This window comes from Heterocephalus glaber, unplaced genomic scaffold (assembly GCF_053883595.1).
Source record: "Heterocephalus glaber isolate CG9 unplaced genomic scaffold, H.glaber_assembly_v1.0 deba00001002, whole genome shotgun sequence".
Classification (NCBI taxonomy): domain Eukaryota; kingdom Metazoa; phylum Chordata; class Mammalia; order Rodentia; family Bathyergidae; genus Heterocephalus; species Heterocephalus glaber.
This window is the reverse complement of record NW_028258178.1, coordinates 257,769-275,238: the sequence shown is the minus strand read 5'-3', so window position 1 is coordinate 275,238 and position 17,470 is coordinate 257,769. Positions and strand designations below refer to the sequence as shown.

Here is a 17,470-nt window from a genome sequence, read left to right as displayed (position 1 = left end):
TGTAAGAATTTATTTTGTTCCATGCAATCCTAAGTATAAGGTGGGCATTAAGTCATTTAATTACATCATCATTTGTGACTATTTGGTGAATATATGTCTCCCCTACTGCACTTTACATTTCTTGGAACAGACACTATGTCATCTGCTTCATGCATTCTCTTTAGTCTCAAGTGGAGTACTGTCTTCAGAGCAGTGCTAACAGATGAGGTTTACTTGCTAGTATTGTTGTTTTGTTTAATTTTCCTTTTTGACATTAATACATGTTTGCAGTACATGCTGTTTACTATCATCTTGAGGATTGGGTTTTTGAGTATAATAAAGCTTTGTTCATTTTTTTCCATCCCTTTACCCTTCCTGCACTCCTTCATCTCTCCTCCTTTCCCATTTTAATTCTTGTTGGTAGTATTAATCATATCTCATTTTTATGACCATAATGTTTACAGTTATTGAAGTTATTAGGTTTCTGTACATGGGATATTTTCATTTTATGTATGTCCCATTCCCCTCACCATCTGCCTTTGCCCTTAGTCTCCTGGATATTTTCCCATTTGCAAGAGATCCATTCTCTTTTCTTCTATCCATCTTTTATTGTGCACTTTGTATTTTGCCTTACATGAGAAAGACACACATGCGTTGCTTTGTTTTGATTTGGTTTTTTGAAATAATGAGTTTGCTCTGATTTAGAATTGTTTCTCAGCACTAAGGATTAAATTCAGGGATTCAAACATGCTAGGCAACCACTATGCTATGTCACCAGCCATTTTTCATTTTGTTTTGAGACAGGGTCTTGCTAAGTTTCCCAGGCTGGTCTTGGATTTGTAATCCTCCTGCCTCAGCCTCTTAAGTAGCTGAGATTACAGGTGTATACCAGCATGTGCAGAGGGTTTAGAAATTGTGTAGTTGCCAAGGCTTTGCTTGCAAAGATGTCCCTTTAGGACATAATGTCACACTTGTGTCTCCTCAAGGGTTGTAGTGAAGATGGCCTAGGGTAGTTGGATTAAAGCAAGTGGAATATACAAAAGAGCTCAGTAAACAAGTGATTGCCATCCTTTCTCTCAAGGAGAGAATGGGAACCACCTTCAAGTGTCTGGGAGATGGGTAATGAGTGAACTTACCTATGGAGAAGGGCATAAAAGCTTCACTCCTCTTCAGTGCCCCCATGGCATCCAGAAAGTGATCAGGGTTGAAGGTGTCTGGGTTTTCAAAGTGATGTGGGTCATGGAGAGCAGTGCTCAGGATTGGGTATATTTCAGTGTTCTGAAGAAAGGTTACAGGATCAAAAGTTATTGCTATTCCCTGGCCTCCACATGCCAAAACATAAATAAATAGATATACAGAAGAAAAGAAAGTTGAAATAAGCTTTCCCTGTTGAGAAACCAACAGGAGGTTGAGATGGGAGCTTAGAAAACCAAAGAGGCTCACACAAAGATATGCTAGCCCAGCTAGGCTCACCTTGGGGATGATGAACCCTCGGAAGTGAGTGTCTTTGGTGACCACGTGGGGTACACCAATGGGTGCGAGGTCTGAAAATCTCTGAATCTCACACATGACTGCCTCGGTGTATGGCATCTTGGTTCGGTGATCCAAGGCTGGCTGGTGGTGTGTGCCAATCACCTGTTCAATTTCCTTGTGGACCCTCTCTGTAAAGAAAAGGGGATGATGAACCCCACATCATAAAGGCTCTTCAGCAATGCCCTTGTTTTCTTTCAACCAATGAGCCAGAAAAACTACAGAAAGGGTTTATACCATTCATACCTTCGATACAGTCAGGTGTGGCTGAGGGAAAGGTGGAAAAATCAACACTCATGCTGACACTTTAAAATCTAATGAATGCTATAAATTATCTCCTCATATCCACTGCTACACACACACACACACACACACACACACACACACACACACACACACCCCACAAGTTTGCCGGAATTTTACATCTTGAAGTCCAAAACTCCTCCTCTAAAATGAAAAAGAAATGAACTAATATTTATTATGCACGTAAATGGGTCACTGTTATGTCTTATAAAATGCAACAATAGAATACATCAATAAATTAATCCAGGAAAAACTCCATGATAAAATGAGTTCATCAATCAACCAATCAATGGCTAAATCAACAAATGAAAAAATAGTTGAATGAATGAGATGAACAAACTACTGAATGGATGTATGTATTCAATGTATCTATCATACGTGGATCAATAAACCTATTAATAAATGATTCAAAAACAAATCAATTAACTCTGGTACTTGATAATCATCTGAATGCTAGATTTATAGAGGAATGTATGAATGAATAAAGTAGTGAAGGTATGAATAAATAACTAAATATATGGAAGGATTGAATGATGAATAAATCAGGCATGAATAAATGAATTAATAACTGAATAAATGAAGGAGGGATGGGTGAATGAAACATAAATCAGAAGACTGCTAAAAGGGGAAAAATACCTAGTTCATCTATAGGTGGATGGATAGATGCATAATTAAATGAGTCAATGAATCAATGACAACTAGTTCATTTGACTATCAGCATTCAAAGGATCAGCTCATGAATCAATTAACCCAAATAAATGAATAAAACTATACATTCTTTGATGAATCATAGATAAAAGGACTAGTAAGTATGCAGGTGAATTAATAAACAGATGGATGGGCAGCTGGATGGTTCAATTTTTAAGTGTGATGGCAGAAAGCAGTGGAAACACAAGTCAACAGATTTTTCATTCACCTGTACATTCCCAGGACTGCTTAGGTGAGAGCTAGTCCAAAGCCAGTAGAGTTCCTGGCATAAGTGGCCAGTGTTATCTTTTGTCCATGAGGTCACCACACCCGACCACTGCAGCCCAAAAGGGGTCACAAGACCTTCCTAACTGGCTGTCCCCGACACACCTGTGACGTGGGGATGTTTGAGCAGAAACAGGAAGCCATAGCGGAGAGTTGTGCTGGTGGTCTCCGTGCCAGCAAAGAAGAGTGAAAGCGAGGTCAGGATTAGGTTCTGGAGATGGAACTCAGTGTGTGGGTCAGACTTGTCCTAGGTCCAGAGCACAGAGAGAGGAGAGGGTCAGGGAAGACCACAGCCTTGCTGCAGAAGGGTCACCTGTCCCTCTAAGCACCCTCTTTCTGTTTCTGGGACTCAGGTATCTGGCTGCTTTGCACATCTCTGTCCTTGGGGTTTCTCTCTCTCTGTCTCTCTCTCTCTCTCTCTCTCTCTCTCCCTTCCCTCTCTCTCGCTCTCTCTTTCTCTCGGTTTTCCCACCCTCTGCTTTTCTTTATTCCACGTGGCTCTGTTTCCACCTCTTTTCATCTCTTTGTCTTGTTTCTCACTTTTGGTCTCCCCATTCTCTCTCTGCCACTTTGGATCTTTACTCTTATTACTCTTTAGTCTTTTGCCCTGATTTTCTTCCTCCACCAGCCCTTACTACTTCCTGGTTTCCCTCCCTATTTCAGTTTCTCCTTCCTACTTTCTCTTTCCTTCCACTTCATCTTCCTTTACCTTCTGCTTCTCCTCTCTTCCATTCCATATTCCCTCCTCCCAATCCTCTGTTCTTCCTTCCCCTATTCTCCTTTCATATGTCATTCCTTCTCTTCTGCTCACCTCTCCCTCCTCCCCTCCTATCCCTTCCCCCTCCCAGATCTCACTTTCTCCATGCGGAGCAGGTAGGCATCAATGAAGTCTCTGGGGGCACTGGGGTCCAGGGTTTCATGGTGTTTCTCCACACTGTGGCCAATGAAGGTGATGATTTCCTGCAAATTCTTGTAAATTTCCCTGTGTGTGCCAGGAAAGTGTTTCAGGATGCTGGAGTAGAGCTCAAACACCTACAAGAAAGAAGGAGCAGAGAGGCCCACCTCGGGCTCAGTTAGCAGATCAGAGGGCTGGGAAGCTGTCCTGAGTCCCAGACCTGCATGGGAAATCACTACTCCTCCTTCTCTCTATCCACTGAGTCTACCTCTCTCTTTCTCTTTCATACAGACTACACAGACACTCCCCTCCCCCCCCAGACACACACTGACAAAACATTTGTCTCCCAGAATCCATTTCTATCCTTTATTTTCTTTTCCTCTTCCTCCCTTTTCTCTTGCCAAGATGTCATTTTCTCTCTCTCCAACTTTATTTCTGCACTCCCTTCACTCCCCTTTCTTTTTCTCAGATTCTTGTTCCCTGTTCACTGTCTGTCCCTGATTTCAGTTCTCAGTGTCCTTGTCACTCTGTGCTGTCTCCACCCTTCTTCCAGCCCTCAGTGCATTTCTGGGCCCCCCTGAGCAGGCCATCATTCCTGGTTGTGCTAGCTGCTCCCTTCACCCCCACTCTCATTCTCAGTTCCCTGACCTGGCTGGAAAAGGAGCTCATGTGTTCAAAGGTCTGATAGATCAGGTCCAGCAGCCTCAGGAACTGATGGTCTTTGTAGTCAAAGCGTTTTCCAAAGACAGTGGAGCAGATGATGTTGGCAGTGGCAGACTGGAAGAGGAACAACGGGTCCACAAGGCCTCCTGGGGGGAAAATCAGCAGTTCACAGGACACACACTCAAGAGCCTGGGGAGCACTTGGATGCTGCCCTTTGTCTGTGACTGCCATGGCTCAGTGGTAAAGGATAAGAATAGCAATAAACACTAACACTCAGTGGCTGGTACTATGTGCCAGGCTGTATTCTATGCACTTCATGAGTTATTTTAACTTAATTTCCTCTACAACATTGTAAGGAAGATATTGTTCTATTATTACCCCCACTTTATTGATGGATGAATGATTAATGATTGAATGATTTGACTGAGGTAACACAGCTACTCATTACTGGGGTCAGGATTCAGACCAAGCATCTCGGAGACAGAGCCAGGGAATTTGGTCCATTCCCTGCATCTCACCCCAGCCCCCAACTCCCACTCTGTAAGGGCATAAAGTTAAGCCCCAGGGCTGAGGAGGTATGGCAGTGTCCAATCCAATTTAAAAGCCCTGATTACTTCATCACTTCGTTCCTACCTGTCACTCATTCTTCATCTCTCTGGTTTCTCCAGGGCTTGGGTGAGAAGGAGGGAGCCTCTGAGCCCTAGAACATTGGATAGATCTCTCCCTGTGTCTCTCTCTGTCTCTCTCTGTCTCTGTCTCTGTCTCTGTCTCTCTCTCTCTCTCTCTCTGGGTCTCACCTGTCTGTCTCCTGTTATTCTTTTGCAGACCTTTGCCTGAGACTTGTCCATCTGTCTCTCTAATTTTCTGTCTCACTTTCTCTCTGCCTTTATTTTCTCTGCCGCTCTGAGTTTCTTCACTCTCTTGTTTCTTCTACTTCCTTTTGTACATCTATGTCTGTCGCTTCCTCTTTCCATGTCTCTGTCTCCATGTCTCACTGTCTCCCACTGTCTTTCTTCTCAGACTGTCTGTCGCTATAGATTCTCCCCTGTTTCAGATTCCCCAGACACGATGGAGACCTGACATGAGTGAAAGGATGGAGACCAAGGAGGTGGTAACAAAGGCCACTGTATCCTCTACATCTCTGTGGCATACGATCCACAAGGAATTAAAAATTCTCCCCAAGAGCAGAGTGCCCATCAACCTCCTCTTTGCTCACTGCCTGCTCATCAACACTTCGCTGAGGGAAGGCAAACACAGTTCACTGTTTTCACAATGTCTGTTTTTCCTCCTTTTCCCTTTGATTTCTTTTATGAGGATTGTCTTTGCTTTTGATTCATACAATTAACCCACAAATTGATTTCTCTAGACTCAAATAAATAGCATGCAGTCACTCAGCCTCTTTCTCTGAGTTATTCTTGGACACTGTAAACCTCAAAGTTCCTTCCCTGGCTATCTGTGTTGCTTTACTGCTTGTCTCTCTTCATTTCTATTCCATCTCTTTCTGTCCCTTTCCCTCTGTCTGAATTTCTACCCTTGCCTTCCCATGTGTACCTTTCTGTGTTTCTGTTCCTGCACACCGTGCCCCTCACTGTGTATGTTTGTGTTTATTTCCTACCCTCCCCATACATCAAGACTCACCCCGGGATTTCCGCAGCTCCTCCACCAGACACTGAGCCTCCTCCTGAATCCGCTCCTCCAAGCTCCTCTTTCCCATCCCAAAGTCCCTCATGGTGGCCAAAGTGAATCTCCGAAGGACCTTCCAGCGTTCCCCATTGGCAAAGCTCAAACCTAGTGGTAGCAGGGGAGGCAAGGGATATAGGGATATTCAAGGAGGTGGGATCCTTCCCCACATTTTTCCTCCTTTTTTACACTCAACTTCTCTATGTCCCATCCTCCATCCTGCCCCATTCCAGTGCCTTTGAGATCCTCACCGTATCCCTGGAAGACAGCATCCATGGAAGCAATTGGTCCCCGGCCAGAGAAAGCCTCAGCTTGGTCCACCAGGGCCTCCTGTATGGTATCTGCACCACACAGCATGACCACGGGCCTTGGTCCCAGGTACACAGTGAAGACATCTCCATATTTCTCTCGGAGCTGACAAGCATACCCATGCCAGGGTCATTATTAGTCAGTATTCACACCAGTTGTTAAACCATTAAAATACTTAAATACACACTGGTAATTAGATGCCACCCCAAGAATCGTTGGCTGCTTCTTGGCTGCCTTGCTTCCTTTCCAGGGCCCTAACAACTAACGGGTGCACCTGTGACTCAGCCAGGCTCTGCTCCTAATGGTTGGGGCCCTAAGCAGTACAGCTGGTTGAATATTGCTAATCTCATCTTAACCTGTACCCTTGAGTCCAGGCAGATCTCCCTTGTATCTCAAATAAAAGAATTTTTTTCCCCTAAATTCCACCTGCATTCTGATCCTAAATAATTTCCTGTAAGAACAACTCTATTGTACCCTCTTGGTAAAGGAGAAGAGAAAGCAATGGCCCTCTAGACCTTATCATGATATTTGAAAAATCTGATCAGTACAGCCTCTTGAGAAATGGCTAGACAGGAAAGTCACCAATTGGCATCTGTGAGGAGTGGATCTCAGGGCTCCCTTGCATACCCAAATCCTCAGTAGTATTTCTACATAACCTATGTGTGTACTTTAAACCATCTCTATGTTACTTTTATCTAATACAATGGGAATGCTATTTAAGAAGTTGTCGTACTGTATTGTTTAGGGATTAATGGTAAGAAAATAATCTATACATGTTCAATACAAGCATAATTTTTTTCCCTCTATTTTTCAGTCCAAAATTGAAGTAGAACCCACAGATATACAAGGCCAGCTGTAGTTACTGAAGCAAAACAAAGGCATACTCAGTAACTCCACCACCAAATATTTGCTCTGCAAAAATGTGTACTTGTTCACCAAAAAAAATCAACCAGAATATTCATATCAATTCTTAGTAAAATGATCAACATGTGGAATAAATACAGAAAGTTTCACACAATGTCTCATTATGCAACAATGAAAAGTAGCCCACTAGAGCCCTAATCAATAATCTAAATGAAATTCGCAGACATAACTTTGAGTGGAAGCAACTTGACACAAAATCAAGTTTGGTTTACATTTGTCTCTTTCCCATAAAGTTCAAATAGAGGTGAAAGTAGCCCATGGGAAGAGGACTAATAGAGGGAAGGAGCGGGAGGAGAGGGGAAAGGGATGGAAAAAGAATTAAGATTTGTTATATACATGTACCAGCTCCCTACAATGAATGTAATCATTGTGTACTGCAACTATGTACTAATATAAATGTTAAAAATTTAAAAAGCAAACTATAGTGTCAAAATAGCAGAAGGGTAGTGACTAGAAGGGGATGGAATGGGTTTCTGGGGACCATTTGTATTGTCATTTCATCTGCAACATGTCAAGGACATGAGTGTGTTCACTGAGCTGTGTATTTGGTGGGATGTTGTCCCCCTTCAAAACAACTTGACTAAAACTCATAAAAATGGTGACATCTACTATTAAAATATCTTGCATTGATTTCTGCAAACCCTTCTCACTGGTTTTGCTCCTTCCATTCCTTTTTTTTTTTTTTTTGCTACTGGATATCGTAGCTCTTTCCATTCTTATACCTTTAAAATGATTTCACCACTCTTAAAGTCATAGTAATCCAATCAAAATGTAAATTACTCAATTTTCCTAAACTCTCCAAGTCCTCCAATGCTCCCATGTCATTGAGAATGAGATCAAAATCTGCCCCGTGGTCCACAAAATCCTACATGACATGGCCCCATCACTTCTCTGCCCTCTCCCCCCACCGCTTCATCTTGGCTCACACTGATCCAGCCTCCACACTATTTTCAGGCTTCCTCCTGTTCAGGTTCTTTCAACAAAAGCTGTTCTCCCTGGTGCCAAGGACCTGCATCTTTAAGGGTCTCTACTCAGAAGCAAAGCAAGACAAAGTCTTCCCTGATCCCTCAGTCTAAAATGGCTCCCTGTACTTTCTAAAATGTCATGCTGCTTTAACAATAGCTTTTATCTATCTAACATCACTGTTCATGTTTATTTCTTGTTTATTTATCTCTCACAGTAGAAAGTCTGTAAGAATAGTCACCATATATGCCTTGTCCAAGGTGCCATATCATCAATGCCTAGAATACTCCCCAGCACATAGAAAGTGTCCAGTAAATTATTACTGAATTGGTGAACAAATGAATGAGTGGATCAAAGTAGCACTTCCATGCAATGTGTAATTTAATCCTCACAGCAACCTTAAGAGTCACATATTCTTATTGTCACCATCCTACAGAGGAGCAAACTATAAACCTCTAACTGCAAAAGGATGTGGAAGCTTATTGGGGAATACAAAAGTAGTGGTGTCACCCACCCCAGAGCTTTGCATAATGACACAAACATGGTTTTGTCCCCCAGCCCATTGTGCAATCAATCCAATGGCAGATTATGGATACCTAGAAGCTCCTTGGTGGTCCCAAGGAAGAGCCCTAGGGGGCATGTGTAGCTTCAGTATTTTATGCAAATGACGTGTGTGACTATTTAGAGAGGAGGTGGCCCACACTTTAAATCAAACTCTCAGAAATCTGACTGATCCGCAGATTGTAAATTGCTTTCATCTAGAAGGACTGTGGAGAGAAAAAGTCCTCCAGACCTATACCTGCTACAGCCCAGCTTTGCCAACCCTCAACAGGGTACCTGTGAATTAGTATCTTCTGGTGCTGAGCTCCACCACCTATCTTAGTTCACTTCTTGCTGCCATAAAAATGACTGAAAGTGGGTAATTTGCAAAAACATAGAATTTTTTTTGTAGCTCTTGAAGCCTGGAGGTCCAAGGTCCCAGGGCCCCAAACATTGCTAGGAGTTCAAGCCCACCCTGGGCTACATAGTGAAAACTTGCTTCAAAAAAAAGAGCACATGATGGGGACCTGACCTTGTCAAGGATCAAGAAGGACTTCTCAGGGGAAATGATTTTCGCCGGGATGTCTAAGAAACCTCAACAATGAGGTAGGTGGTCTGAACACTAAGCAAGGGGCAATCCATAAAGGATCTCACTTTACCACAAACTTCTCCTGCAAGAAAACGGAAAGCCTTGCTGCAAAGAAAAGTGGGCAATGCTGGGCATGGTGGTACATTCCTGTAATCCAATACTTGTGAGGCTGAGGCAGGAGAACCACTGTGAATTTGAGACCAGCCTGGGCTACATAGTGAATTCAAGCCCAGCCTGCACTACAAAGACAAATTTTCTGAACAGTGATGTGAAGGAATAGATGAAAAGAGAAGTGAATGGAAAAGCATAATAACAAAAGAATGGGAAGAAACACCAAAAAATAAAGTTGTGGTTTTTGGTTTGTTTGTTTTGGGGAATTTTGTTGTTTGCACTTTGATTTGGATTTTGTTTTTGCTTTTGCTTTTCGACTTTTTGAGACAGGGTCTATATATGTGGATCATGCTGGCCTTGAACTCACTATGCAACCCACGCTGCCCTCAAATTCACAGCAATCCTCCTGACTTGGCCTTTGGAGAGCTGAGATTATCAGAGTGCACTACCATGTTCAGGTCAAAAGTAATGTTTCAAATTTAAGAAATCTGCAGGTCATCATCAAAAAAGACTATATAAGTCACCACTTTACCCACAAGTATTTTATGTCCAAAGTTGAGTTTTTCAATGATGCTAAAATAATCCCAAAAGAACAGCGTTTTAATACATAAAATTGTTAATTTGACTAGAAATTTTATTTTTTCAAAGAATTCATTCTTTACTCACAAGAGTGAAAAAACTACCATCAGTTCAAACTTAATTATATTCTTCCAACATGAAAAATACCCAGAACCATCACTAAACCTCAAAAAATTCTCATTTCATTTATCATCAACCTCAGGCTTTGCTAGAAATTTTAAAGCATTTTTATGAAATTGTAGAAAGTTGATTGTACAATCCAAATGTGAAGAGTTGTTACACACTGTAGTTTGTCTTCCCTTGACCAATTGAATTTCATTGTGGTATTTTGGTCAATTGAATTGAGTAGGAAGTGCCTAGCTGATTAGGAAAGCAGGGTTCTGGGTGAGTATGTGGATGACTGACATGTAGGCCAGCAAACTGAGTGGGGAAGACCCACCCCAGATGTGGTAACATCATCAACATAGGCTCTTAGCCAGGACAAACTAAAAAGGCAGAGAAGAAAGAAGGGTCCCTATTTCAGGAGAGCTCCAGTTTTTGCCATTGCGTTTGGAAAGCAGTCCCCAGTTTCTTCAGTCTTCTACTGCAGACTCACACTGGCAACTCTACAGCGAGCTTCCAGACCCTTGATTTTTGACTGGTGCTGCATCCTTAACCTTGGTAACACACAAATTTGGACAAAAGTTCACACAGCCACCTTCCAGACACCACAACTGCCTAGGAGAGCAGGCCTAGGCTTTCTGAGCCACAAAGGAAAGCCTCCCAAGAGTATTCTGAGACACAGGTCTGCACACCACAGAATGGTGAGTCAAGGAGCTTGGAGTTGAGCTGGACCTCACCAAGCTGCAGTGGCCTGAAGAACCTATATGTGGCCAAGCTCCAGGCTTCACACATGATGTGTCTGAGAGATCCATGCTGGTTGTGTCAGGAGATCGCCAAACTTAGCATTCAGTCTTCTATTTGGACCAGTTACCTCTCTTTCATTTCATGTGTGTGGTTTGGATATGGTTTGAGTGAGTCCCCCACAGGTTTATTTGTTGGGGGTCTGGTCCCCTATGTGGCCATGTTGAGAGAAGTTGGAACCTTTGAAAAGTGGGGCCTAGGGGAAGGTAATTAGATCATGTGGGCAGCACCCTTAGAAAGGGTCAATGCTGGCCTTTCAGAAAAAGCTAGTTCTTGAGAAACCAGATTGTAACAAAAATGTGCCACCTCACATTCTTGCAGCATTTTGCATGTTGCAGGTTCACTTTATCCTGTTCTGTTATGAGGTGACACAGCTAAGGAAACTGTCAACAGAGGCTGATCAGCTAGTATTGCTGGTCTTGAACTGTCAGCCTCTAAATCTATGAGCTAAATAAACCTCTGTATTTTATAAAGTCCTAGCCTCAGTTATTTTCTCACAGCAATTGAAAACAGGGTAAGTTGCCCAGAAACTATTTTGCCTACCCAGGTGGATCACTTTATTGCTTACTGCTCCCCTCCACTTCAGCCAATTCTTCATGTTGGTACCACAGTGCAGGCCCTGCCTCCTCTCTGGTATTCATGCCCTCCTCTCCCAGTCACCTTGGTGTATTTTCTCACTTTTACCCACGCCCCATCAAGAACAGTTTCTTCTCCACACTGGTCCTCACTTAAAGTCTTTAAGGTTCTGTTTAAGTCCTACCTCTTATATCAACCTTTTCTGGGCCTTCAAACAATCTTAAGATGTATCTTGTACAGGTACAAATTACCCATGATGAATACTCTCATAATGCATATGATAAATATACCACTAAATTTAATGAAATTTTAAAAACTCCTATTTCTTCTCTTGTGTTTACTACCACCCAGGATTCTGTCCCCAGTACCATTCCTGACACCAAAAAATAAAAAGACAATATTATCAATAAATAGATTATTGATCAGGAAAATAAACTGTTGATACCAAAGGGTGCAGAAGCCCAGAGTTCTGGAGTGTGGTCTCCACAGCAGGGACAAGAGAACAAGGAGCGGGGTTTTGCTGTCAGTGCTCCAGCTCTCCCACTGCAGTCGATGCTGATGAATTATTAATAGTTAACTAAATGTCCCAGAGCCCAGGAGGAGGCTCCCCACTGCCATTCCATTGCTCTTAGGGCAAAGGAGGTGAGCCAATCTCAGCACCCAGGAGGAGGTCCCTGCTGCCATTCCACCTCTCCTAGGGCAGAGGAGGTCAGCCAATCACAGTGCCCAGGAGGAGGCTCCCCACCACCATTCCACTACTCCTAAGGCACAGGAGGTGAGCCGTGTGGATGCCAGTGGTACCCGCTGCACCATGGAAATGAGAAAGCACATAAGCAAGCCTCAAAAACAGACTTCCAGATCACCTACAGAAACCCCAAAGGGAAACGAGATGAAACAGTCTGATATTCAACCACAGGGACTCCCTGAACTGGCAACAAAAGAGAATCTGGAAAAAAGGAAATCAGAAATAATGTCTCAGACAATAGCAAAGATTGTGCCCATAGTCCAAGACATGATTAATAAATCTAGAGAGAACACAGATAGAAAATAGAGGATCTGAGGAACATGATGGAATCCCAACATTGGAAACAAATGGAATTCATAAAAAAGATGCAAACAGACTTCCATGAGATTAAAAACTCCATTGAAAGTCTATGCAGAAGAATGAACTGATGTGAGGACAGAGTTTCTGATATAGAAGATAAGATTGCAATTAGTGACCAGGGAAAGAAAAATTTCTTTAAAATTTTAAGGGACCATGAGAAAGCAATCAAGCAGCTGCTAGATGATGCAAAGAAGAATAACATAAGATGGATTGGAGTCAATGAAGAAACAGGAGAGTGTGCAGATGACATAAAAAAAAGTTCACAGAAGTGATGGCAGAAAACTTCCCAAGCAGAGGAAAAGAATTTGACATACAGATAAGTGAGGCATATAGGACTCCAAATAGCCTTGATCAAAAAAACTACACATAGGCATATAATAGCTAGGATTCCAGAAACCCAACAGAAGAACAAAATTCTACAAGCAGTGAGAGAAAAGAAATAAATCACATTCAAAGGAAAGCCCATCAGAATCACAGTAGACTTCTCAATGCAAACCCTCAAGGCAAGAAGAGCTTGGAGTGATGTATTTCATGCCTGAAAGAAAAACAACCACCAAACCAAATTGATGTACCATGGAAAACTATCTTTCAAAATTGATGGAGAAATAAGATACTTTCATAATAAAGAGAACCTTAGGAACTTCATGAATACCAAATCAACACTTCAAAAAGTTTTAGACAATCTCCTAGGAAAAGAAAATGAGGATCACAACACCAGGAAGCCCAGCAGAATGAAACCTTTGGGCATGACAAATTAAACACAAAGGGGGAGAATCCAACAAAAAGAAAAAGTCATAACAAGGCTTTTAAAACTTTCAACTTCTTATCCCTAATGAGTGTATAATTCAATCTTCTTATTGTACTGATGTGTATTTTTCTGATTCTAGTGTTGCACACCTTTCCTCTTGCTGTAGTGGCTATTTATCATCTTCTTGTATCTACTTTTTAATTGGGTTGTCTATTAATGAACTGTAAGAGTTCTTTATATATTTTGGTCATAGGCTATATGCATTGTAAATATGGTTTGTTTAAGGACTACTTTTCATTTAACGATGTCATTTCAAGTTCTAAATTTTGATGGAATCTCATGCATCAATTTTTTTCTTTTATACATCATGTTTTTGTATCCTAGGATGTTCTTGCCTACCCTAAATTTATAAACATTTTCCCTTATAATTTCTTCTTAAAGTTTTAGGCTTTCATATTCAGGTTCATAGATCATTTCAAGTTATTTTTATGTATGAAATAAATGGTTGAGGTTAATTTTTTATATACATATACCAGGTGTTCTAGTGACATTTGCTGAAAACACTATTTTTTCCTTGGCTTGGCCCTTGAAATGAGTATATGTTCTATAAAATGTTAATGTTAAATAATCTTTCAAAACTCAGTGGACCATATATGTGTGGTTCTAGATTCTAGATTCTAGATTCCCTGTTGTATTCCAATGATCTATATGTTTTTCCTTACACCAACACTGCCTTTATTTCTGTACCTTTAGAGGTAGTCTTAAAATTAGGTGCTAAGCGTCTTGCAACACTGTATTTTTTTCCTTTTCCTTTTCTAGTTCCCTTGCACTCCTACATAACTTTTAAATTTCAATATCCAATTCTTCATTTATAGCAAGTATTCATGGACCTGAATTTTTATATATATACCTTGTGTTTTCTAATCCTGCTAAATTCAAATACAAGTTCTAGGGGCTCCTAGAGATTTCTTAGTATTTTCTCTGTAGATGATAATTTCATCTACATATAAATATTTTGTGTCTACCTTTTCAATCCTATCCTAATTGAGTCATTTTATTTCCAGACTATTTTGGTTTAGGCCTATGTTTCAAAGTTTAATGGACAGATAAAGAGTAAGCATATCTGCCCTTGTTCCCCACCCTGGGGAGAAAGCATTGTATCTTCTCCATTCATATAAGGCATTTTTGGTGGAAGTATAGAGTACATGTCTTTGATCTGTTGGGAAAGTTCTGTTCTACTTCTAGTCTCCTGATAGCTTTTACCATGAACAGCTGTAGAATTTAGTCCAATACTTTTTCTCCAACTAGTGACAGGATCATATGGCCTTTTCCTTTCCTCTGTTAAAATGATGACTTTTGGGGGTAGATCTTCCAATGCTGAATCAACACTGCCATCCCTATAACAAAACCACTTTCTACATCCTGCCAGATCTGACTTCTAATAGTGTGTTTTGTTAAACAAATTTCTATCTATGTTCATACTTTTTTCTTCTATTGTCATTATTCAGTTTTAGTATTAGCACAATGTTGAGTTCCTAAAATGAGGGGCGAAGTGTTCCTTCTTTTTTCTGCTTTAAATGCTTGATATAATTTATCAGTTAAAATGTATATGAGCCTGTTGTCATATAGGTAGGAATATACTAGCTAGGAATATACTTTCTTTAATAGGTGCTATTCAAATTTCATATTTCCTCCAATGTTAGCTTCATTAATTTGTCTTCCAAGGTACTTCTTAGAAGTTGTCAAAATTATTTCAAAACATATTTTTGTAATATGCTCTGTATATCCTTTAAGTTCTGTAAAATCTGTGGTAATGTCTCCTTGATCTTGATAGTGTAATGTTAAATGTGTATAATTGATATTGTGTAATAGGAAGTAAAGATCTAAAGGAGTAAGGGAATTGGGAGGGGTAGGGGAAAGGAAAGAAGGGAAAATCAAAAGCATGGGAAAAGGAAAGAAAAATAATTAAGTAAATGATTAGTCTGGTCTGGTAGCAGAGCCCTGCAATCCTGGCCACTCTCAGGGCTGAGACAGGTGAACTGCAAATTGAAGGCCAGCCTAGGGAATGGACCAAGAGCCTATCTCCAAATGCACAGGGGTTGGGGATGTAGCTCAGGGCAGAGGACAAGGGTTCCATCCCCCTACTGCAAATAAGGACACAATAAAAGTAGATCCTGAAACCTGAAACCATGCATGGAAAGCAGTGGCACAGAACCAAGTAATTGTGAGATTCTGTTCATGATTGATGAAAACCTTTTTTTCTTTTGCATTGTGTACCTCTATTGTGGTCTGAAATTGCTCAATTATAATAAAAATTCATACTGAATATTTACCATGCAATGAAGGAGCCTGATTCTATTATATCAATGAATTTGTTTTCCATTAAATTTGTATTTGAATTTACTATTAGAATTTTTATTACCATTTACCATTAGAATTTTTTATTCTATCAGTGAATTCTAGCAATGAAGAAATCAAGATTTTCCTGAAGTTTTATTAGTATTTTATTTTGGAGACATGGCCTCATTATTTAGTTCAGCTTGGCCTCAAACTAAAGGGGGTCTCCTGTCTCAACTTTCCAAGTGCTGAGATTACAGGTGTACAGCACCACACTCGGCCTTATTAGTATACTTTCGATACATAATAAATGTGTCCATCATGGGGAACTGGTGCACATACACATCAATGGTGATCCTGTTTACTTCCCCTTCCTCTCCCCTCCCTAATAAGCACTCCTTACTGCCTTCGTTTTCTCCCCTTTCCTCCTGTCTGTCCTCCACTTGTCTCATGCCAATCTCTCTTCCTTCTGCTGACAGAGGCAAAACCTTTTTGACTAGTGATCCTGACCTTTTTTTCTCTCTTCCAGGCATACATCCAGGATGGGGCAGAGGAGAGTAAAATCTATACCTGGGGCTCACACCCTGACAGTTCTGTATGCCTTTTCACCCCCCCCCCAAGACAGTGCCCCACACAGTTACATCAGAGGTAGTCACCTGTGACAATCTGACCACTGTCCACCAGAAGCCAGCATCACATCATTTACACACTGGTCTTCCCCATCCACCCTCAGACAGAAAGGAAACTTTGCTCTTCCAGCCCACCCTGGGCCCTGTCCATTTGTGTCTCACCTGCAGGATGGATTTCACCAGGCCTTTTCTATTCATCTGCAGAAGGTTCCCCAGGTAGGGCAGAGGATGTGGGCCTGGTGGGAGGTGGCCATGGGCCTTTGGGTGGCCCCTGAACAGTAGAACCAGAAGACCCATGAGGAGAGCAAGAAGCAAGAGGACACTGAGTTCCATGGTCCTGCCTTTCACCCCTCTGTATCCTGGAGTTGAACCTTTTATCCTCACCCTGTGTCCTCTCCCAGTTGTGCAACTACAACCATGCCCCACCTCCTCTCTTATCTTTATCCAGGAGTGTGATCCTAGAAAACACTTACCAGCCACCTGTAGTTCCTGTTTGGCAGCCCAGTAACCTGATCACTCCCAGCCCTTTAGGCTCTCCTTAGATAATGGCAAGGATACTGTAAAAGAGATGCCAGGGTGTACAAGAGTGTGTGTCTGTGTGCTCAGTGCATGTGTTGTCAATGTTGTGCATCTCTTTAGTTTAGTCTGTCCAGGTCAGCTTGAGGCTGTGTATACTTGTATATTTTTTATGTATGAGGAGCTATTTTATGTTAGTGTGAATGCATTGTTCTATGTTTCCATGTAACATTCTAGGAGTGCTCCTTTGTACATTCTTGCATGTGTGGGAGCAACTGTGTTTTGATCTGCTTTCATGCAGGAAGGTATGTTTGCATTTGAGTAGTGGAGGTGGTAGGGACTTCTGCATCTGCTGGTGAGTCTGCCTGTGCTGACTGCACTTGTGCTGATGTATGTGTGCACCTCCCAGCCAGTCTTTGTAAGGTGTGCAGAAGTCCAATGTCCACCTTTCCAGTGTCCCCTTCACTCTTTTCTGTGACAGCCATAGGTGGGAATGATCTGGTGAGAGGAGAGCCAAGAGATGAGGGACTGCTGAGACCCAGTAGTAGAGGGGAGTGAGTCTTCTTGGTCTCCAATTGCTCTGATTAGTGCTAGGTGTTTCCCACCAGGCCTCTCACCA

General features: G+C 41.6%; 1 protein-coding gene across 2 annotated transcripts in view; it reads right to left on the bottom strand.

Moving 5' to 3' along the window:
* The window catches only part of LOC101713256 (cytochrome P450 2B4), a 28,165-nt gene extending 11,458 nt beyond the window's left edge, over positions 1 to 16,707 (bottom strand). Inside the window, exons 1-8 of one of the 2 annotated variants that reach the window (XM_087209215.1) lie at positions 16,498 to 16,707; positions 6,274 to 6,436; positions 5,981 to 6,130; positions 4,328 to 4,488; positions 3,640 to 3,816; positions 2,890 to 3,031; positions 1,453 to 1,640; positions 1,116 to 1,257 (exon numbers count right to left, since the gene is read on the bottom strand). In XM_087209215.1, the coding sequence (XP_087065341.1) occupies positions 1,116 to 1,257; positions 1,453 to 1,640; positions 2,890 to 3,031; positions 3,640 to 3,816; positions 4,328 to 4,488; positions 5,981 to 6,130; positions 6,274 to 6,436; positions 16,498 to 16,668 (1,294 nt within the window). In that variant the 5' untranslated portion in view covers positions 16,669 to 16,707. The remainder of the gene's footprint in view (positions 1 to 1,115; positions 1,258 to 1,452; positions 1,641 to 2,889; positions 3,032 to 3,639; positions 3,817 to 4,327; positions 4,489 to 5,980; positions 6,131 to 6,273; positions 6,437 to 16,497) is intronic. The other variant, XM_087209216.1, reaches the window with a different exon arrangement.
* Positions 16,708 to 17,470: the final 763 nt, after the last annotated feature.